The 22,173-nt window shown below is 43.2% G+C and overlaps 3 protein-coding genes across 3 annotated transcripts; 2 read left to right on the top strand and 1 right to left on the bottom strand.

Moving 5' to 3' along the window:
• Positions 1 to 7,348: 7,348 nt before the first annotated feature.
• Positions 7,349 to 8,309, top strand: C8R40DRAFT_1176938 (uncharacterized protein; the record flags this gene model as incomplete). Its single annotated transcript, XM_046232603.1, has 7 exons — positions 7,349 to 7,369; positions 7,447 to 7,483; positions 7,540 to 7,565; positions 7,613 to 7,781; positions 7,831 to 8,133; positions 8,172 to 8,186; positions 8,236 to 8,309. The coding sequence occupies 7 exons, from the start codon at positions 7,349 to 7,351 to the stop codon at positions 8,307 to 8,309; spliced, it is 645 nt and encodes a 214-aa protein (XP_046080362.1).
• Positions 8,310 to 12,980: 4,671 nt separating this feature from the next.
• Positions 12,981 to 14,304, top strand: C8R40DRAFT_1176936 (uncharacterized protein; the record flags this gene model as incomplete). Its single annotated transcript, XM_046232602.1, has 5 exons — positions 12,981 to 13,028; positions 13,071 to 13,127; positions 13,192 to 13,549; positions 13,644 to 14,006; positions 14,063 to 14,304. 5 exons carry the CDS (start codon positions 12,981 to 12,983, stop codon positions 14,302 to 14,304), a joined length of 1,068 nt encoding a protein of 355 aa, XP_046080361.1.
• Positions 14,305 to 15,228: 924 nt separating this feature from the next.
• On the bottom strand, positions 15,229 to 16,825 carry C8R40DRAFT_1059923 (uncharacterized protein; the record flags this gene model as incomplete). The annotated part of the gene is made up of 8 exons (XM_046225314.1): positions 15,229 to 15,262; positions 15,312 to 15,572; positions 15,625 to 15,752; positions 15,804 to 15,889; positions 15,937 to 16,376; positions 16,433 to 16,458; positions 16,510 to 16,644; positions 16,679 to 16,825. 8 exons carry the CDS (start codon positions 16,823 to 16,825, stop codon positions 15,229 to 15,231), a joined length of 1,257 nt encoding a protein of 418 aa, XP_046080360.1.
• Between the last annotated feature and the right edge of the window lie 5,348 nt (positions 16,826 to 22,173).

The following is a 22,173-nucleotide window of genomic DNA, read 5'->3' as shown; positions in this document are numbered from 1 at the left end:
GGGTGGGGCCAGGTAATGAGACGCACAAGCGTATTTTGGTTATCATACATGATTACTTCATACATACAAGCTATGGGGACGTGATATGATGCCCACCTATCCAACGAACACGGTGATAGCGATTTGGTGATTTTAGGGTAGGTTATGACTGAGGAATGAATATTTTTCGGAAGAGGGGCATCAGGGAAACTGTCCCCTTGAAATATGAGACAATATCAAGAAAGTTTTGAAATATTTTGTAAACTAGTACTACATTTTCAAAATTCCGATATTTTCAAAATATAATGCAATTTGATTTATTTAGAATTTGTTTGATGAATCTCCAAACTATGTAGGAATAATATTTATAATTGGTACTAAAATTCACATAGTTAACTATAGAGGATGAATTAGTGGACAACTTCTTGAATTGTGGCTTCGACTTGGCTAGTACTGGCCATAAATGGTTGAACAATTCCTCTGCAATCATGTAATCAGTACTAATGTAGGTTGCCCGGAATCATATTTCTGGCCTCTTAAACAATATACTATGGTGACTACCGATTTAAATATGAAGTGACAGGGCTAGCCAAGCCTTTTAGAATTACAACTTTTGTAGAAGTACAAGTGTCAGCGACTGGTTCTAGTAACAGATGTCACCAGGCGTCACACTCAAGAAAACCTTAGAGGGCGGGGCGATAAAAGAAGCAAGCAGAGTTCTGGGCTAAACCAGGTAGAATAGACGAGATCAAAGCTAAGGAAATACAGCAAGTAGCTACAGCCTATATACTAGTGAACAACCCTCTGCCCTAGTAATGCCCAACACCCTGGGTTAGTGGTAAACATGAGTAGAACATAAGTAAAGTAGTGCGTAAGTAATGAAAGCTCGATCGCCATGCTGTATACGTGTTGTGAGACTGCTGTGTTTAATATAAGTAAATGAAAAGCGCATGTTGTATCAGTAAGCATAAATAATAGGTCAGGTGACAAGATAAGATAAGATATAGGATAAGGGAGATAGAAGATAAGACAAAAGATAAAAGATAAGACAAGGGATAAGGAGAAAGATAAGATGAAAAAGAAGTGATCGTAACATTACCCCCCCTTTAAGGCGCGAATTCCATGACGCGCAAGTCGGTTGACAAGTGCTTCAGATGGCATGGTACTTGGGACTGGTTCTATGTCTGGTGTAGGTATTTGTCGGAACAATTCAGTGGGAAATTGAGCAATCGGAATCTCGATCCGTTTAAGGGTTCGAGGCCTGGGCTTGTTAGGATACTTCTTGTGGAAGTCCTGAACAGCTTCTTTGGCATTCGTCATATTAGCTGCAGGTTCCCACGTCATTTCATGTGGTCCGTAACCTCTCCATTTTACCTTGTACTGGATGCTATTCCAATACTTGCGTGCATCCACAACCTCTTCTACTTCGTACTCTTCTTCTTCTCCAACTACTTCTGGAGGTGGCTCGGTATTTCGGGGTTGTGTCGGGAATTGGGGTTCATGGTACGGGGATAGGTGTGTTTCGTTGAAGACATTATGGACTCTTTTCCACGTGTGAGGGATGTCAAGTTTGTATGAGCTGGATCCGATCTTTTCAAGAACTTTAAACGGTCCAAATCGTTTATCCCCAAGTTTCTTCATTGGGCGATCTGTCGTTATGTTGGTTCCTTCAAGCCAGACTTTATCACCAGCCTTATACTCTATCGCTTCATTCCGGTGTTTGTCATATTGGCGCTTCATGTCCTCAGCGGCTTTTTTCAGTGCCGATCCTACTTCTTCCCTGATCTGTTTCATACTATCGGCAAACTCCTGTGCTGTTGGGTTTTGTGACGTCATCTTCGGTGTGGTATATTTGTATGGGTGTCTGCCATTGTCTGCGTAGAAGGGCGAAACCTTCGTAGCTGAGTGTACTCGATCGTTATATGCAAACTCCATCATTGGAAGCCATTCGTGCCAATCACTCTGATGATGATTCACAAAAAGACGGATGTAATGTTCAATTTCTTGATTTATCCGTTCCGTCTGGCCATTAGTCTGAGGATGGTATGCAGTTGTATAGTTGCTTTCGATTCCTAGCAACTTGTACAGTTCCTTCATGAAGCGGGCATGGTACTGAGGGCCGCGATCGTGGACAATCTTCCGGGGCATTCCATGGATCGGGAATACTTTGTCACGATAGACACGTGCCATTCCTTCAGATGTTATCGTAGTATGTGTGGCAAAGAGCCGTAACCTCTTCGTGAAGTGATCAACAAACACGCTGATGGCATTATACCCTCCAGACTCCGGTAATTCGCCAATCATATCTGTTCCTATGATTTCCCAAGGCTCAGATGGTACGTCATGTAGATGTAACGGTCCTACGGGTTTTGTACGATGTGTCTTTGTGGCCTGACATTTTTCACAGCCTTCCACGTAGATCCTGACATCTCGACTGATTCCTGGCCACCAGTAGTTGCGTGTAATTAACTCAATAGTTTTATAGCGGCCAGGGTGTCCTGCTGTCTGGGCATCATGATGTGCCTGTATGATTCGTCCTCTGAGCTCTTTGTCCTTGGGGACATAGATGCGTCCTTGCCAGACTGCTAGTCCATCCTCAGTTTCAAGCCATTCCTTGTCTTTAGACTCGAGGGCAACCTGTACTAACTTGTCTCGCTGGTTTTTCTTTCTTCGGATGAGATTAAGCAGATCGTCTTCGGGGGCAGATGTCTGATCCGTTACTTGAGAAATGAAAAATTCTGGTTTTAGCAGTGTGACGTCGGTATTGTCATTCTCCCCTTTCTCAAGGCCTGACATCCTTGACAGAGCATCGGCTTTTCCCATTGATTTCCCAGGCTTATGGAAGAGCTCAATATGGTATTCAGCAATTTCAACTACCCATCTGGCTTGTCGTCGATTCAACTTCTGAGGTTTCCGGAAATACTGGAGATTCTGGTGATCGGTAAAGACTTCAACAGGTTCTTTTGCGCCCAGCAAATACTGTCTCCAGTCTGATAGAGAATCCATGATGGCCATCATCTCCTTGTCGTAAATTTCATAATTCCGTTCAACTTCGTTAAGTGACCTGGACCTGAAGGCTACTGGTCTCCACTTTCCATCGACATTTTGCGATAAGACAGCACCATTTGCGTAATCGGAAGAATCAGCTTCAATCCGGAATTTTCCAGTCTCTCTTGGGATAATGAGAGTGACGTCTTCGATGATCCGGTCTTTCAGTTGATTGAACGCATCTTGTTCAAGAGATGTCCATTCCCAAGTCGCATTCCCTGTGAGCCGTGTTAGGGGTTTGGCAATTTTACTGAAATCTCGGATGAACCGGCGGAAGAAGTTGCAAAACCCTAAGAATGATTGTAGTTCGCGCTTTTTCTGTGGTGGCTGCCAGGTTCGAACTGCTTCAACCTTTTTTGGGTCCATCCGGATTTGTCCATTGCCTACAATGATACCAAGATATTCAACTTCCCTAGCCTCAAAGGTGCACTTTTCAGGTTTCAAGTACAGTTTGTTGGCTTTTAGGATGTCAAGAACCTTTCTGACGATGATCCGATGTTCCTCAATGTTGTCCGTGAAGATAAGGATATCATCCATATAGACAATGACGTGTCCTTGATCAATGAGCTCTCGAAGGATGTGAATCATGAATACTTGGAACGTGGCGGGTGAGTTTGTAAGTCCGAAAAACATAACTGTGGGCTCGAACAAGCCTCTGTTTGTTCGGAATGCTGCCTTCCATTTATCTCCTTCTTTGATCCGGATGTTATTAAATCCCCATCGGACATCCATTTTGGTAAAGATCTTGGAATTCTTCAGTTTATCAATGAGTTCCTGGATTAACGGGAGTGGATATCGATTCTTAACAGTCATGTCATTTAGCTTTCGATAATCCTGTACAGGCCGTAGTGTTCCATCTTTCTTTTTGACAAAGAAGAAAGGTGAAGCCATGGGTGAGCGTGATGGTCGTTTTCGTCCCGATCTAAGGTTTTCCTCTAGGAATTCATCTAAAGCCTTCTGTTCCGGTGGACTGAGGGGATAGACTTTACAGTCAACTGGTTTGGAGCCTGGCGTTAACTCTATGGCATGATCCCATGGACATCTTTCTGGCATTTGGTCAAAGTCTTTTTTACTAAATACATCAGCATACTCGGCAAGGTACGGAGTAGCGGCATCTGTAGTAGCAGTTTGTACTTTGATATGGCCTTGGTCAGAAAGATACCCATCCCAATCGAACCAGAAGATCCTTTCACCATCGACAAGTTTTTCCTCTGTACCATCATCCTCAGGTGATTCATAGTGTGGCAAATACCCGCATTTGTCAGGACAACGTTCGAACGTTAACGTAGATTCCTTCCAATCAATGCTAGGATTATGGTAACGTAGCCAGTCTATGCCTAGAAAGATATCTGTCTTGCCTAGATTGGTAACTGCCATATCTATCCGTTCGGCATGATCTCCTATCACCATTCGGACTTGTACATAGCCTTCTATGGAACCATTTTTGTTCAGAGTGCCATCGGCGTTATAGACCGGCATTTTGACTGGTAACTCCTTAACAGTGAGCTGGTGCTGTTCTACAAAATCCTTATTGATACAGGACCCTGTGGCTCCGCTGTCTAGGAGGGCTTCCATTTCAATCTGTACACCATTGTCGATATTCTCAATAGTGGTTCGCAACTTTAGCTCACGTCCTCGGGTACCTCGGACGAATTTCTTACGACTTTTGAGATTGGTAACTGCTTCAGTTGCGGTTGCATGACTCAGATTTTGTATAGCCAATACCGTTTCTTCCGATGCTTCTCTGATACGACTTTCAGGCATCCAGGCTCTAAGGATTCCTATAGCCATAGGGAGTTTGTCCATTTGTAACCGCTGCGCCACCCATTCAGGTGTGTTTGGTTCATATCTCACAGGTTTTTTCTCAGCTCGGGTCGTCATTGTAGATAAGTTATTTTTATTGGGTGTACCAGTACTACCAAATTCAAAACTAAATTGACTGTCTACATATGACGATGACGAAAAGTCCGATGCTGATTCTGAGATTGGCCCCGGCAGACCTGCGTCTACTGCTGGGGCAAGACAAAACCCAATTCTTTGGCCATAGCCTCCTGATCCTCCTGTGTCATCCGGCTCCACATGCCTCTGACGAACTGCGGCTTCGGTGCTTTCTCTGGACAGAACTTCGCAATGTGGCCTTGCTTGTCACAATGGAAACATTCCTTGTTGCGACGCGCAGCGTCAATGTCCATTGGTCTGCCTGCACCTTTGAAAGTTGTTCCAGTACCGTCTTTCCTATCCTGGGTGGGTACCGCAGGGGTTGGAGCCTTAGTTATGGGAGCCTGTGTCGTTTGTGGTTGCCATCTCTGGCTACTAGGTCCTTGCCCAGCATTCCGCTGGTATCTGTTTGACCAATTCCGTCGCATTTCCTCACGACGCCACCACATGTCATCGATACTGATAATCTTCTGTTTGAGTTCATCGAATTTCTCGATTCGCTCATTGCTGGTGCCATATACTTGGTCGATCAGCTTCGGCTTTACATTCATTTCAATTAGCCTGATGACGTAGGGGGTGTCCTTAGCATATCCGGCGTCTCGCATGATGACTTCAAATTCCTTGAAGAAATCCTCTGCCCTCTCACTGGGGCCCTGACGGAGATGTTCTAGCTTCTCCTGAGCATTCTCTGTGAGTCCTTTGTCTAGGAAGGAGGCATTCAATGCATCCTTGAATCCTTTCCAGGTGACTTTCCATTCCTCCTCGTCGTCATTGAAATTATCGTCTGTATAATTCTGGACCCAGCTACTGACTTTGGGACCTCGCATATACGAGACCGCAATGTCGATTCTTTCACTGTCTGTGACGATCCTATTCCTTGGATCACGAATGTAGGCAAAGAGGGTACGGCGCCACTCTTTGAACTGGGCTTTGTCGCCATCAAAGATGCTAGGCTCTCTGAGCAATGACTTGCCATGAATATTGGAGGTAGTGGTGGTGGGAGCGGGAGTAGGGTTAGACATGCTGAAGTTGGGTGGTATGTAGGCGGGTATGAATGAGGTGATATTTCGTTCGATAGAGGATGAAGTGGATGGAGCAGATGAATCGGGGGTACGGTAACGATCGGTTTGTACCGAAAGTCTAGGTCGTCCTAGTCTTGAAGTAAAATCCGTTGTAAGGAAGACGAGTTACTAATGCAACCCGGTGGTGATGATGGGAAAATGTATGATTGGATTTGTAGAAGTTGAGAGTAATGTGGGAGAGATTTCGAAAATAGAGTACGATGATGTGGGAAGCAGCCTTCCACTCTCGCTTGATGAACAGATGCACCCTCCCTGTCTAGGAATGGAGCTCGTTGTGCACGCGAAGACCCTTCTCCGAAGATTAGTGATCAGTCGACGCTTTCGTCTGCCAGTACGGTGTCGGACTCAACGTTACACCTTTGTACTATAGGCGACACTGCTCGAATAGAGAGTAGAAGTCTGTGAAGGGTTGGTAAAAATGTGAGCGGGGATAATTGTGATAGGGATATGATTGCGTAGCGTGTGACAGGTGGTAAGAATAGCTTTGATCTTCTGTCAGCGACTGGTTCTAGTAACAGATGTCACCAGGCGTCACACTCAAGAAAACCTTAGAGGGCGGGGCGATAAAAGAAGCAAGCAGAGTTCTGGGCTAAACCAGGTAGAATAGACGAGATCAAAGCTAAGGAAATACAGCAAGTAGCTACAGCCTATATACTAGTGAACAACCCTCTGCCCTAGTAATGCCCAACACCCTGGGTTAGTGGTAAACATGAGTAGAACATAAGTAAAGTAGTGCGTAAGTAATGAAAGCTCGATCGCCATGCTGTATACGTGTTGTGAGACTGCTGTGTTTAATATAAGTAAATGAAAAGCGCATGTTGTATCAGTAAGCATAAATAATAGGTCAGGTGACAAGATAAGATAAGATATAGGATAAGGGAGATAGAAGATAAGACAAAAGATAAAAGATAAGACAAGGGATAAGGAGAAAGATAAGATGAAAAAGAAGTGATCGTAACAACAAGTAATGGTAAAATGCAATGACTGTTGCTGCCCGCGGAGAGCAAACGGAGTTTGGGTTATGTAAGCAGCAGTATTCAAAACACGGAACTTAACAAAAATAATGGTTCCTCATCGCCTCTGAATGTCATCGCTCAATTTTCATTCTACCTCCAATGTCAGTGACCATTGACTTACATTGAACAGGATATCCTCCATCAAAGAAGCACAGATGTGTTAAGAAGAAGTCAGGGCCAGAATCGGAGCAAGAGGACAACGACAACAGTGACGTGTCAGAAAATACGTCAACATGGGATTGTACAAAGATTGAAGGAGAGGGTGAAGAAAAATACCTCTGTTTGATGACCCCTCATGCAGAGGTTGTTCGGTACGTTCAATTCTCACATGGCACATTTTGTTTTACTCAAAAGTTCATCTTTTAATGAACATACCATTCTAGAAAGCTCTATTTGGTCCTAACATTCTCTGTAGCTCGCGTATGTGAAGTAAATCATCAAGGAAGTGGTAATTGATCATTCCCTTGACGCCATAGCGCTCACTGGACCGTTACTATATGTGGTAAGCATTGGCATGTTTGAGGGTTCATTACTAATCTTTTTGTTTAGACTCCGCAAGGAGAGCGAAAGTTGGGAACCAAAGCAGGTATTGACATTGATAATGTCTCGTCAAAACTCAAGAAACGCAAACTCAACAAACATGCTGAAGTTGAAGACGAATTGCCGGAGAGAATTGTTACAATGCTGACAACAGAGATTTGGGTTTCCCTCCTGGTGTGTAGAGTCCGACTCTTAATTGTTTGGTGTTCAATGAATGTTTGTTACAGATGCTAGCATCTCCGTTGGGGCGCAATATGATTACAAGTTGATGCCAGATTACAGCGGGAAATTATTCGCACTCAACAAAGCACGCTTGCTTCAACCCGATTGGCGTAAAATCGATGGCGAGTTGATAGTTCCTGTCAAGTCCATGCCTCGGGCCTCCACTCCGCCGCTCGGTACTCCGAAGATCCACTCTTATTGTAATCTTACTCTTATTGTTCTTTCTCGCTACACATACCCTTTGGTTCTAGTCCCTCCTTATTGTCTTTTACTCTACCCTGCAGGTACTACTCGTATAGCTCCTAATAGTTAGTCTGGCGCTCCGCACTGATGCGCCGATCCGTAGATATAAATACTGCCTGTACGCTACTGTAGTTCCTCAGTTTAATTATCAACTTAAATCAACTTAGATCTCCCTTCCCAACTTAACCCTTCTCTAAGTCTTCAGGCTCAACGCCTTGAAGTACGTTCCACTCGACCTTAGGACTTGAACGTTCTCTGGTCTGCTCCTCGTCATCGGCGTTCCCGCCGCTCTGACTAGGCTGCTCCTCAGTTCCTCCCTTCTCTACTCTCGATCTCCGGGGACTAACAGCGTAACGGCGGTAGTTGTTAATAACTTCACTACTGTCCCACTCGTCTTCCGCACTTAGACACCTTGTGGCTTTGGCATGGTTACACGGTGTACATGATCTTAACAGTTCCTTGGAAAAACTACCAGCAGCTGAGGCCGGGGACTGTGGTTGTTGCGAACGTTAGTTTTAGGCTGCATGTACTGCAACGGAAACCAAAAGTAAGCTTGACTTTCTATATAGATAGATATAGATAGAGTATATATTCCTCTGCCAATCAATACATCCTTCTTATGTTTATTTCTGTGAAATATGAGGAAAGTTACATTGAATCATGCTCAAAATATCAGCCACTCATGCAAAAGGACTAGAATTATGAGTGAAACCAACTGACAAGTTGCTCAAATTACCCGAAGAATATTTGAAAAGATTTGAAATGTTCTTGAAATGTTCTTGAAAGATTTTGAAATCTCAAACTGGGCCGCCAAATTTCCGAACTTTCACACATATTGCAACTATGTAATATTTTAGTACGTTTGGTATTTTCATTCAACTTTCTCGCATGTAACACCTAATTGTTGTCTATTTCAAGGGGACAGTTTTCCTGATGGGTCCGAAACAGGCATTGACCGGGATCCAAGTCATGCGTGGGAAAACATCCATTTTGGGATGGACCTCATCCTGGCAGCTGCATAGAATCGTCGTAGAACTATCCTGGAACTATCTTTCCTACCATGCACATTCATATACAACCAATCGATCATTTTCTACTTAAAAGATACATCTTCTTGGATAGTTTTGAAGGCTCAGCTAAGCCATGATGGACCAAATAATCATCCAGGGCAACACAATCTTTGATGTTCGAAAGAGACTCCCAGGTAACATCGTCGTCGACCCATTCTACCATGAACTTCAAGCCCCGCCCAATCCATTTATGGCCCAAAATCAACTGAATCGCTGTTTCAACTGCCTCATCTTCTTTGCTTACCCCATGATCCTCTTCTCCAAAGCTTGTCTGAGAATCCTTGGCATTGTTGGTCCCTGGGTCACCAGTAATTGGTACATCAAATGACTCATGAGAGTCTACAGGATGCAAGCTATGGGAGTTGGAATCAGAAGGGGGAATAGGCCGAGGTTTAGGCCTAGGATGAGCTTGTCTGAGTGGTGCAGTGGGAACAAATGAAGTGAGAGCAGCTTCAGAATCCGAGTCTGAATCTGTCGAGTTATCATTTTCAGGTGCGTGATCTGTGTGATTCAATGAGGATGTCTCTGAACTTGAGTCTTCAGACTGGTTTGCCATAGCCTGGGTCTGTCCTTGTCCCCGCCCTTTTTGAATATGTCCGTGTCCACGTCCACGTCCACGACTGCGACCTCTGCCTAGTTCTCTTTGTTGCGCTGCCTTTCTTTCCCTTGCGGCTGCCTGCAAAACTTTTTTCTCCCACGCCGCTGTTTCTTTTCTTGCTTTTGCCTCGTTCTTCTCGAATGCCTCTATTTTCTTTTTCAGTTCTTTAAATTTTGGCTTGAGCAATGTCAGGACACGTTTCATCTCTTCTTTCAACAACTCTTTCATGTTTTCCTCTGCTGCCAAATGTCGACTCATTCCCGTGTTCACAGCAACATGTTTCCTCTTCTTTGCGAATGCCTTGTTGCGCAACCTCTCATTCTCGGCCTCCATTAGCTTCATGTGGGCAAAATTTGCACTCAACAGTTTCCCTGCTGCCTCAAGCTGTGTGCGCATGACTATATTTTTGGTCCAGAGATATTCTTTTGAGACAGTGCGGTGCACATGAGGGAGAGGAGGCAGAAGTACGATCCCGTGCTCATTGCTTGTGCTGGGAGTAGGAGTCGAAGAAGTAGAAGATGTCATTACAGGTTCAAGGAGTGAGGGAAGCTGTACAGGAACAGGCATAGCAGACTTTGTTGTGAAGTTTTTTGCAGGTTCATACAAGATTGAATCGATGGTGTTGCGATTGAATGGGTGTATACCAGTTTTACGGAATGCTGCTGCTATTGTAGTAGTCTTAAATGCTTTCTCTCGTGCTGTTGCATAATGTCGGAGTAGATTATACTTGTCAATAATGATGTATTTTCGGGATAACGAAGTAACTAGGGCCTGAGTATATACAGATATGTGAGTAATGTATATGAAATGTTTATTGAGGCTGACGTGCCTTCCAGCTGGATGCGAGAGGTCCAAACACTCCTACATCACAAGGCTGTAGGGCATGCGTGGTATGAGCAGGAAGACAAATTACAACGATTTTGTGCTGTTCTGCAAATCTACAGAATCGATATGTGCAATGTGAATTATGTCCGTCAAGAATGAGTAAGCAATGTTTTTTTGTGTGGTTACGAGCTGCAGTGACAGGTTCAAAGTCTTTCTCGAGCCAGAGAGAGCCAAGCTCTTGGTCAGTCCAGCCATTGGGTGAGGTCAAAATACTAACGGAAATGCAAGTGAGCGCAATCCATGACACAAAGGATGACTGAGACGTACCTTGCATTTGCTGGATTGACATCACCCCAATGAATGTCCCGCCTCTGTCCTTCAAAAATCACTGAGGGGTGGAGGGCTGACCCGTCGGCACAAACTGTTTCGATGATTGTCACTAAATCACGATTGCCAGACTCGATGGAACTGACAGATTTCTGGTTACGATCCACAAGGACAGCTGTACGCTGACCAATACCCAATTGAACTCCTTTTTCGTCCATATTGTAAATGTTTTCGGGAGGTATTTCATACTGAGCAACAGTGTCTGCGAGAACATCATAGGAGGTAGAGACTGCAGCTAGAGTAAGTGAACAAGCTCGACTCTCCTCAAGACTAGTAGTGAATTTCAATGCAAGATCTGGATGGCGGGTCCGAAAACGGCAAATCCAATTGTCGCCCATAGGTTTTCCCGCAATATCTGAGGCATATGCAGAAACCATGGGTAACAAGAGAGGCACACCACGCTGACCCTGTACTTTGATCCACTCCACAAGAAGATCTTCCTGTGCAGGTGAGAGATTCTGTTGGTGGGCATGAGCCTTAGAGCGAGACTTTCCACCATGAACACGTCGCTGGAGGGTAGCTGGATGAACCCCATAGGCTTTGGCAGCCTTACGGACAGAGAGTTCACCATTAGAAGATTCAATGGCCTGCATAGCACTTTGGATCGCTTCTTCTTTTGACTGCGGTGGAGTGGCTCCTTTAACACCCTCATCATCCGAGTCACTCGAGACGAGTTCAGGCATATCAGGGTCATCTAGTGCATTAGACATCCTGAAAGATGGAGAGTAAAATTCCGGGGCTGTTGGACCCAATACAATTATATTGGCAATTGTTAACATTTGATGACTCACATACCATCTATGGAACATTGTTCTCTTATTACAAACCACTATCTCACTATCGTGTTATTAGTCTCACCGTCATGTTATCAATCCCACCATTGTGTACTATTACTATAGGACTACCAGTAGGATACATTGTATTGTACTTCCTTTCTCTCTCGCTATGTTTAGCTGTAACATGACATCGTCTACCTTGGACTTGTATATAAACCTGTAGTATTCGTCTTGTCGAATAAGTAGTCCTCTCTACTCCTTCATCGTCTGATCTGTGTGATCAACTACAGTGCTGTGTGCACTCTATCTCTTACTGCCATTGCTGCTGAATATAACGTGATTATATTCTAACAGCAATTCTCATTGATAGGAAGTACATAATGAGGTTGCAGGTGGACAGATGCAGGTAAGTAATAATTGAAGATTTTGAGATATGAGTATTGGTACGTAGTAGATGGATAGGTGATAAGTAGCCCACAGGACGTCAAAGGACACAGTTCATAGCATGCCTGATGATGATGGCAAAGGTCAAAATTAGTAATAAATAGATACCTTGAGTGGTAGTTACGCACCAATACCATGTACTCCAGATAATGACATATATTTGGGATGTGAACTGCGATGGACCACCTGAATACTCCCAAGTCTTGTATGCCATCCCGAAGATGCAAAAAAAATGGGAAAAATCATTGCAGGCCTGATTGGTATGAAGCCATCAGTCTCGCTGCTTGATCCAAATTTGAAGGAGATCCGATGCATAGCTGGAGAGATATGGAGAATGACATTCTGCATCAGATTAAGCATACTGGACAGTCAAAGATGAGCTTCTTACACGTACTGTGCTCCGAGGCATCACACATGGCTTGAAAGAAGTGATGAACTTTATCCTCATGCCCATCGAAAAGCAAAAGGAGCAGGCGAACCGCAACACAGACCCGAATTCCTCAAAATGAAGCCTGAAATAATTAAGGATTTCACGTGATTTTGCTGACTGCGCCAAACAATTGATCCATTGTTAACTATCCATCCTTTTGATCATCTCCAAAGCAGGTTCAGAGCATTTTCTGCAGTTGCTCTACATAAATGATGTCACATTTCTAACTCTAAACAAGTATTACAGCCTGCGGATGCCAGATGATTCATTTCATGGTCTGACTCACTTCTAGGCCCCCCCTAGTAACTCCAGCTACAAAGCCATCGAAAACCAAGTCTGCAAAAGAACAAAAGGTTCGTGAATTTATTAATTTCGACCAATTATGACGCACTCATTACCCAAAGATGTCGGTATTAGGAAGAGTGAAGAAGTACCCTATTAACTGCATCTGCTCATTCTTTGCGTTGTTCAGACTGAGGATGCCCTTCACTTTGGGGCCATTGCAATTATTCCGGAACCTATCACCAATGTGGACGCACGTCCTTTTTATTTCCCATTCCAATTGTGCAACTCATATATCCTTTATTTCACAGCCCTCTACAGACAAGCTTGGCCCCATTCCTTATCTAGATTTGAGCAGTCCTGAAGATGCAGGAATGTTCGATGATATGAGGCTAAGGAAACTCAGGACCCACAAGACTGCAGTCATTGATAGAATCGACGGCTTCTATGTGCAGCGAAGCTGGACTCATGGCGAGCTCATGGATTATGTCACAAAGCTTCTCCCCATTCCTATGCGGTACCTGAGCCTGTCTGGTAGATGGGTCAATCCGTTCTATGATAGGAAGGATCCCGACAGCAATCCCGAATTTTTTGGCCCGCTCACCCTGTGCATTATTTCTAGGGCCAGGGTTTCAGGCGTTACCGAGGACCTTGCAAGCTGGCCCAATGGTGAGTATGTCTACCAGCTGTCAGTGTCTCCAAGAAGGAATACATGGCGTGATAATGTTCTGATATTTGGTATGATGGCTTTGCCCTTCTGTAGCCGTATCGAGCTTATGCATTTTCTTAGCACCGCGGGTGTCGTTAGCTGATCCTATGGTAAAATGGGCTCGGAATGAAAACCCTATTCCCGCTCCCCGCCCACCTAGTGACGACGAGAATTTTCCTTCTGCAATCACCTCAATCAATGAAGAAGGCAGCTATAGAAAATCCGGCGCCAAGGAGGCGGAACCTATTCAAGCCAAACGCAGGCGGCCCATACGCACTTACAAGGGAAAGGGAAAGGCCAGAGCTGCATCCTCTTCTTCTGCTGGAGAATTGTCGGGTTCAGAGAACAGAGGGGCAGATAGCGATGAATATCCTGGAATGAAGGAAGCCATATCAGAGAGTCTGGCAACTACTCGCTGTGAGTGATACTGTTATTGACTCAGCGGTGTTGGTCGCTCACATTCTACGTCCCAGCTCAATCTACCTTCATCCAGCAGGCTTCACAGTCTGGAAGCACCTCTCAGGCTCCAGCATTTATCTACGTCAATGATTCGGATGACAATATGAACATACAGGAGACCATCACCACTTCTCTTGAACCTACAACACCTCCGGTACATGTGCCTACCAGCCCCAGCATCATGAATTTGAGTTTTGTCAACGACACTATTGACTCAAATGCGTTCACTGCTGCATTCAATGACTTCGGCTTCTGACATAGTATGACGGATACAACGGCACTTCATATGGACAATCTTCAGTTTCACCATCGAATTTACTCTATCACGAATTTATTCTCCATTCATCTCTTGACCTAGTACGCTTCCTTAATTATTTTACCGCAGCGGTTGAATTTCTTTGCTGCTCAATATTTAATACCAATACTTATGGACCTCTACTCGCCAGCATTAATGTTCATTCATCTCAATATGTATTGGCTTTACTTCAATAATAATCGTTCTTCCTGCAACTTCTCTTCGAAGTTTGAACCTTCGTTTCGCCGCCACTACAACCGCAAACTGTAGGCAGCATGACATAATAATTGATTTCTTCTTCTGACTGTCGCGGCTGCACCTTCTCCACTATGTGGCTCAAGCAGAATTGCTCTTTTATGCAACTGACTCTCTATTTTGTTCTTTTTTTGATTCTTAACACATGTTTAGAGGTCGTATTTCGACTTTGTCTTTGTTGTTTCCAGTCTCGACTTTCAATGTCTCAATTGTACGACTTTATTTTCCTGGATTTTTCGACTTTTATTTTTGTGCAGATTGAACAGCATAACACAGAGGTAGTCTCGCTGGTTTCGAGAGAAGTCCAAATACGACGAAAAAGTCGTGGATAGTCACAGTGACAATCAGTACACTCGTCGTTCAATCAGAATTCTCGGGTCGACGGGATACTGACCCTCGGGTGTTCTCGGGGACACGACACTGGATCACATCCCGTTACGATCCTTGACGAGATGTGACTCGCATGATTATTCCCTTTGGTCTATCGGTTCCTATTACTTCCTTCCTAATGATTTGTACCAAAAACTAACAGCTGTGAAAAACTGATCATTTGACATAATTATTGCACAGTAAATTGAGCGCGGTTGTCCCCATGAAATCAACCTGAGCCTCGAAATTTCACTCTGACCACTAAATCTTTTCCGCCTGCCAAAAGGATGCATACCTATAATACAGTAAATTACACAAGATTCATATTTTTCAAAGAAACCTACATGTTGACTCTGTCGAGAGGAATTGCCGTTCCGGGCTGCCGTATATTCAATGGCTTAACTTGAAATCCATTCAGGGTGAAAACTTGATTGTACCAGGGATATCTGGATGCAGATCGCCAAAATACAAGGCCCCTTGGTGCAAGTACTCTTGAAAGCTCAATGGCTTCGTTTTTGAGTTCATTCGAGCCGGGATTATACCAATCCATATGATCCATGAGTAGCACACGAGTGAGCGATGATGAAGGTAACTCATGAAGAGCGCTGATAAAGCCCACTATTAAGATCAAAATGGGGAGATGAGAAATGTATGTACTCAAGAATTGTTTCGGTGTAGATGCGAAACGCGTTGAGACTTTCACAATCCTTGGCCTTTAACTTATCAAAACCCTCGCGACTGAGGTAGGACGGACAACATTCAGGAGTGTAATGCCCGAGGAGTGCCTACGTTATGCCCGTAAGGTTTCGACTTGTAGTGAGATTTGAGTAACGCACAAGCAGATAAAAATAGTTCTGCGTTTTTAGCAGGTATGTTGATAGAATTGGATCCAAAGTATCACAGATGTATTGGTACACGCCACCTAGGTATTTGAGTATTCGTCCAGTCGTTATAAGATCCAGACTGTACCTTCATCAAGTAACATTCTCCGTTGGTTCAACGGAACTCCCAACGCATTCCAACAAAAAATAGGATTGCGTAACAAAGCTACCACGAGAGGGTTTAACCACACCGAGCGTAGTTTTGATTGCCACATGCTGGTCTGTTCCTCCAATGATTCACAATCGCACAAACGTTCAACGTCACCGTAGACTCCCGTAAGCTTGAAGAAAAGTCTGACAAACCGTAAAGCTCTTCCACTATATCCCCAGTCATAAAAGGATGATGACGAAAATGCGGATGCATTGGCTTTCCAGAATTCATAAGCGTGAATTGAAAGGCGATCTTTGAGTTTACTGTCCAACAGATCGCGGAAGCGGGGATGATATCCGCGACCGAACAGCGCAAAAAAGTCAGAGTATTCAAGGCTTGATATTGCAGCTAATTTCAACTCCAGAAGGTGACCTTGACTGGGTATATAATTTAATGAAAAGGTACAAGCAAGCCAAAGGAGGCATCTATTCACCAAGGGTTCATATCGACGCAATGCAACTACAAATCTTGGTCAAATGAAATTTAACTACAATAGCAGCTCTGACTCACATTTCGAGGCGAGGAAGCAATTGCATAGTGGAGGACGTTATCCCCAGCAGAGGTAATTGCGAAAACTGAGTCAGAAGAAGTTATATCGAGATGCTGGATGTCAACTTCAGGATCTTCCTGAAAGGGGCTCATCAGCTCCCGGTGAGCTGTGAGATAAATTGAGGCCTACCCAAGTGAAAGTGTAGATCAGGGTTTTCATGCCCTTGTGTCGAATAGTCGCACTGTATTCCATGCGCCAAGGCTCAAGTATATGTAAGTCAGATGTGTGGGGGGGCAAATGAATTTCATACCGATTCACCAGTGAACGGTTGGTCATCTTCATCTTTTGTTTCTGCCCAACGAAGTAAAGTCTGCCATGCTTGAGCAAGACTCATGGTTAAGTGTAGGAAGAAGTAGCGTGTCAGAAATCAGGGGGGGGGGGTCATGCTTCAGAGTCAATTTTCTCAGACCCCAAATCTCGGATTCTAGAATTCCAGAAGTCTGGTGATTAATCTATAAATTTAGACATGCTTACATCAGAGTAATTGAGTGGTGTGGTATTTGTTAACCAAATATGAACAAATGCTGTTGAAGAAGGCAGATGTATAACCCTGTCAGAGTGATAGTGATGCTTGTTAGTCACAAAGTGACTTCTGAACTCACTTTCAGTCTAAATTCGGCAAAGCTGAAAGTTGAAACTAATCAACTGAATTTTTTGATTAGTGTACGAAAGTAAAGATGGGGTTTGATCGAATTATTCAGGAATTAATTCAGATCTCATGCCTACCTCATCTACTAAATTTGAAGGACTTACTTGAGACCCACAAAAACAATGATGAAAGTTATCAACTAAACCTGTGTTTTCGGCTAAGGGTCCGAAAGTGGTTGAGAGCACTTCCCAGCAGTGAAAGCACCCAGAGCATGTTGCTTTCGGTGCTTTCAGCACTGGGATCTGCTGGGATCTGCTCTCAGCCCTTAGCCGAATATCTAGGTTTTGCAGATTTGAATGCTTACCAACCCTGTTGGCATTCAACTTACTTAAAGTTGAGATAGAACTTTACTTGCATTGCTCCTGTACTTGCCTATTGTGGAATGTCCAGCGGCACAATTTTACTGATTGTGGCTGCTCAATTATTGATTATATATGTTTCCTCCATGAATATCTAATTGAGGCAAATTCTAGGTGTCCTGCCTTGTGGAAAAGACCCTCGCAGTTGTTTTGCTTAAAAGCTGGATGGAAGATGGTCATGCCATTGTTGCTGCACTACTGAACTCTTGGTAGTAATTCATCAGGAGCCTTTACATTGTCTTTGACCATAACAGACCGTGTAATATGTGTACTAGGACAAAAGAACGATGGTAAACTAGTTATTCGGGAATCAGACATTGCCAGAATGATTTCGATGCTATCTGTATCAACTAATCCTGAATATCAGTGAGACTCAGAATCTAAGTCTAGTTCTTGTAGAATCGGAGGCAGGGGCTTTTCTGTGTTTTTACCGACTGAGATATGGGGTGTCAGGTCAACCATCAGAATATCCTGGACATTGGCATTAAGAGGCTCGTTTCTCTTCCAGAATATCAATACTTCAAGAAGATCCTACATCTGCAAAACCTGGATATTCGGCTAAGGGCTGAGAGCAGATCCCAGCAGATCCCAGTGCTGAAAGCACCAAAAGCAACATGCTCTGGGTGCTTTCACTGCTGGGAAGTGCTCTTGACCGCTTTCGGACCCTTAGCCGAAAATACAGGTTTTGCAGATGTATATGACACCTCAATGATGGTTTTATTACTTGAATCTATCTACTGACTCACTTTATGGCTGCCGAAAATCACGGTACCCGCAACAGGCACTATTTTCATGAGAGATTATTTGAAGCTAGAGTTTTTTGGACCTACTTAATGAGAGAATAACATTGAGCTCCATGAGTCCCTTGACAGAATCATGTTTCCTAATGAACGCCAGTAAGAAAAAGAAAAGACCAATGCTGCGAAAAATTCAAATTTAGACATCAAGCTTGTAAGTGGGGCCACTAGCATTTGCAGTACCACCTGCAGTGACAGTCACTGCATGGTATCTGCATTCCACTGCAGTGCATCCGCATGCACCTGCATCACACTTATGGCATTTATATGTATTTTGTCTAATTATGTTAAGCTATCTTGAGTTCATTTTTGCCACATGTTCAACTATTTCAGGATACGTCTATGCACATTGAGTTGATATATTGCTTGGTTTACAGATGTATGTAAATCCTATATGCTTAGTTATGTATGTCACAAGCACTTCACTGTACTCACCCATTCATATTATCTGCAAAACCTGTGTGACCATGACAGCAAGGGTACTAGTTGGACAACACTGTTAGGAGATAACTCAGTTGTCTTTGAAGCAACTAATCATTGATGTAGGTAAGTACCTTTTAGGAGATAACTACAGTTGGTTAGTATGACAAATGTACTGCTAGTATACTTGGGGCTCACTTCAGTTGTCTTTGAAGCAACTGAGGGACTCGATATTGCTGTCGGCATGATGTGTCTGCTACTGTACAGTATAAGACAATAACACCATTTATGTAACTGTCCACTGGTCCTATGTATGGAGTACTTCCCTAATAAGCACTGTCCGGCCAAAAGCACTGAAAGCAATTTCTACAAACCACTTCAGTGCTGGGAAGTGCAGTCAGTCTCTTAGACAGAAATCTAGGATGTACAGATGCATCTGCATGCTCCTACCTTTTGAATGCATTCACCTTGACTGTAACTGCACACATCTGCATTGTGACTGCATGCAACTGCACTGTAACTGCACACACCTGCACCTCATCTGCACTGTAACTGCACACATCTGTACCTTACCTGCACTGTGACTGCATTAGCCTGCACCTTACCTGTACTGTTACTGCATTCACCTGCATTGTTCCTGCACTTACTTGCAGTCTTACTATGGGCAATGAGGCTCTGTACCTTTGCATTGAAATTATTGGGAACTGAAATCTTGCATTAAATCACAAGGCTCTGAGTGTCTCTATACACTACAAGTATTTTGAATACGGCCTTTGGAGAATTATTGAGCCACCAATATTGTGAAGCTACTATCCCCCCTATAATTCTCACAAATTAAGCACTATTGGCACAGTTTATTCTGGGTCATTTGTGGATAGTTAAGATTATGAAGGGGAGGAAGTTACATTGCTGATTTTGGCCAATGGTTCTGGAACATCATATAAAAGGCATGATGGAAATATTCTTGCAATCTCATAGTATCACCAGATTTAGGTTGAAGAACCTAACCCAGAGACACAGAGCCATGTATAAACACTGGTCAAGGACTTACAAAAACAACTTAAACTAAAGGAGATACTTGATATAAGAAATACTTTGATTGGAAAATTCTAGAGGACAGTATGTGTATTGTTATACATTCATTTTTTGCTTTTTGGAGTTCTCATTGGCCAAATTGTCATCATTTATCCACCGCTTTCAAAATCCACCCAAATTATTGATGGTGGAATTTGGAATTATACTAGCTTTGTGAACACCAGTTGGTATCATATTGTAGTACAAGAGGATATTACTTACAAAGCTGAAATTAATGATACAAGATACAGAAAGCCTGCATTGAGAATCAATGTCAAGAAACCTGGCAGCGGAATTGACAGAATAATGAGATCACTATCCAATTTCAATCAAATATTCACATATCCATTCAGCCCCTACAGGCCATTATACTCCCTGTTATTGTCATACAAAGCATTTATAGAATGGGATATATTTTGTACAGTGGAGGATCATCTATTTACATATATATTTGAGTAACTTGAGTGCTACTGCATGTCACTGCATATGTCACTGCAGGACTACTGCACATGTCACTGCATATGGTACTGCAAATGTTCTGTGCCCATCAAGCTTGTAAGTGGGGCCACTAGCATTTGCAGTACCACCTGCAGTGACAGTCACTGCATGGTATCTGCATTCCACTGCAGTGCATCCGCATGCACCTGCATCACACTTATGGCATTTATATGTATTTTGTCTAATTATGTTAAGCTATCTTGAGTTCATTTTTGCCACATGTTCAACTATTTCAGGATACGTCTATGCACATTGAGTTGATATATTGCTTGGTTTACAGATGTATGTAAATCCTATATGCTTAGTTATGTATGTCACAAGCACTTCACTGTACTCACCCATTCATATTATCTGCAAAACCTGTGTGACCATGACAGCAAGGGTACTAGTTGGACAACACTGTTAGGAGATAACTCAGTTGTCTTTGAAGCAACTAATCATTGATGTAGGTAAGTACCTTTTAGGAGATAACTACAGTTGGTTAGTATGACAAATGTACTGCTAGTATACTTGGGGCTCACTTCAGTTGTCTTTGAAGCAACTGAGGGAGCCGATATTGCTGTCGGCATGATGTGTCTGCTACTGTACAGTATAAGACAATAACACCATTTATGTAACTGTCCGCTGGTCCTATGTACGGAGTACTTCCCTAACAAGCACTGTCCGGCCAACAGCACTGAAAGCAATTTCTAGAAACCACTTCAGTGCTGGGAAGTGCAGTCAGTCTCTTAGACAGAAATCTAGGATGTACAGATGCATCTGCATGCTCCTACCTTTTGAATGCATTTGCCTGGACTGTAACTGCACACATCTGCATTGTGACTGCATGCAACTGCACTGTAACTGCACACACCTGCACCTCATCTGCACTGTAACTGCACACACCTGCACCTCATCTGCACTGTAACTGCACACATCTGCACCTTACCTGCACTGTTACTGCATTCACCTGCATTATTCCTGCACTTACTTGCAGTTTCACTATGAGCAATGAGGCTCTGTACTTTTGCATTGAAATTATTGCGGACTGAAGTCTTGCATTCAATCACAAGGCTCTGAGTGTCTATATACACTGCAAGTATTTTGAATACGGCCTTTGGAAAATTATTGAGCCACCAATATTGTGAAGCTACTATCCCCCCTATAATTCTCACAAATTAAGCACTATTGGCACAGTTTATTCTAGGTCATTTGTGGATAGTTAAGATTATGAAGGGGAGGAAGTTACATTGCTGATTTTGGCCAATGGTTCTGGAACATCATATAAAAGGCATGATGGAAATATTCTTGCAATCTCATGGTATCACCAGATTTAGGTTGAAGAACCTAACCCAGAGACACAGAGCCATGTATAAACACTGGTCAAGGACTTACAAAAACAACTTAAACTAAAGGAGATACTTGATATAAGAAATACTTTGATTGGAAAATTCTAGAGGACAGTATGTGTATTGTTATACATTCATTTTTTGCTTTTTGGAGTTCTCATTGGCCAAATTGTCATCATTTATCCACCGCTTTCAAAATCCACCCAAATTATTGATGGTGGAATTTGGAATTATACCAGCTTTGTGAACACCAGCTGGTATCATATTGTAGTACAAGAGGATATTACTTACAAAGCTGAAATTAATGATACAAGATACAGAAAGCCTGCATTGAGAATCAATGCCAAGAAACCTGGCAGCGGAATTGACAGAATAATGAGATCACTATCCAATTTCAATCAAATATTCACATATCCATTCAGCCCCTACAGGCCATTATACTCCCTGTTATTGTCATACAAAGCATTTATAGAATGGGATATATTTTGTACAGTGGAGG

The sequence above is a fragment of the Lentinula edodes genome (genome assembly GCF_021015755.1).
Source record: "Lentinula edodes strain Le(Bin) 0899 ss11 chromosome Unknown C8R40scaffold_57, whole genome shotgun sequence".
In the NCBI taxonomy this organism is placed as follows: Eukaryota; Fungi; Basidiomycota; class Agaricomycetes; order Agaricales; family Omphalotaceae; genus Lentinula; species Lentinula edodes.
This window is presented reverse-complemented; position numbering and strand designations above follow the sequence as displayed.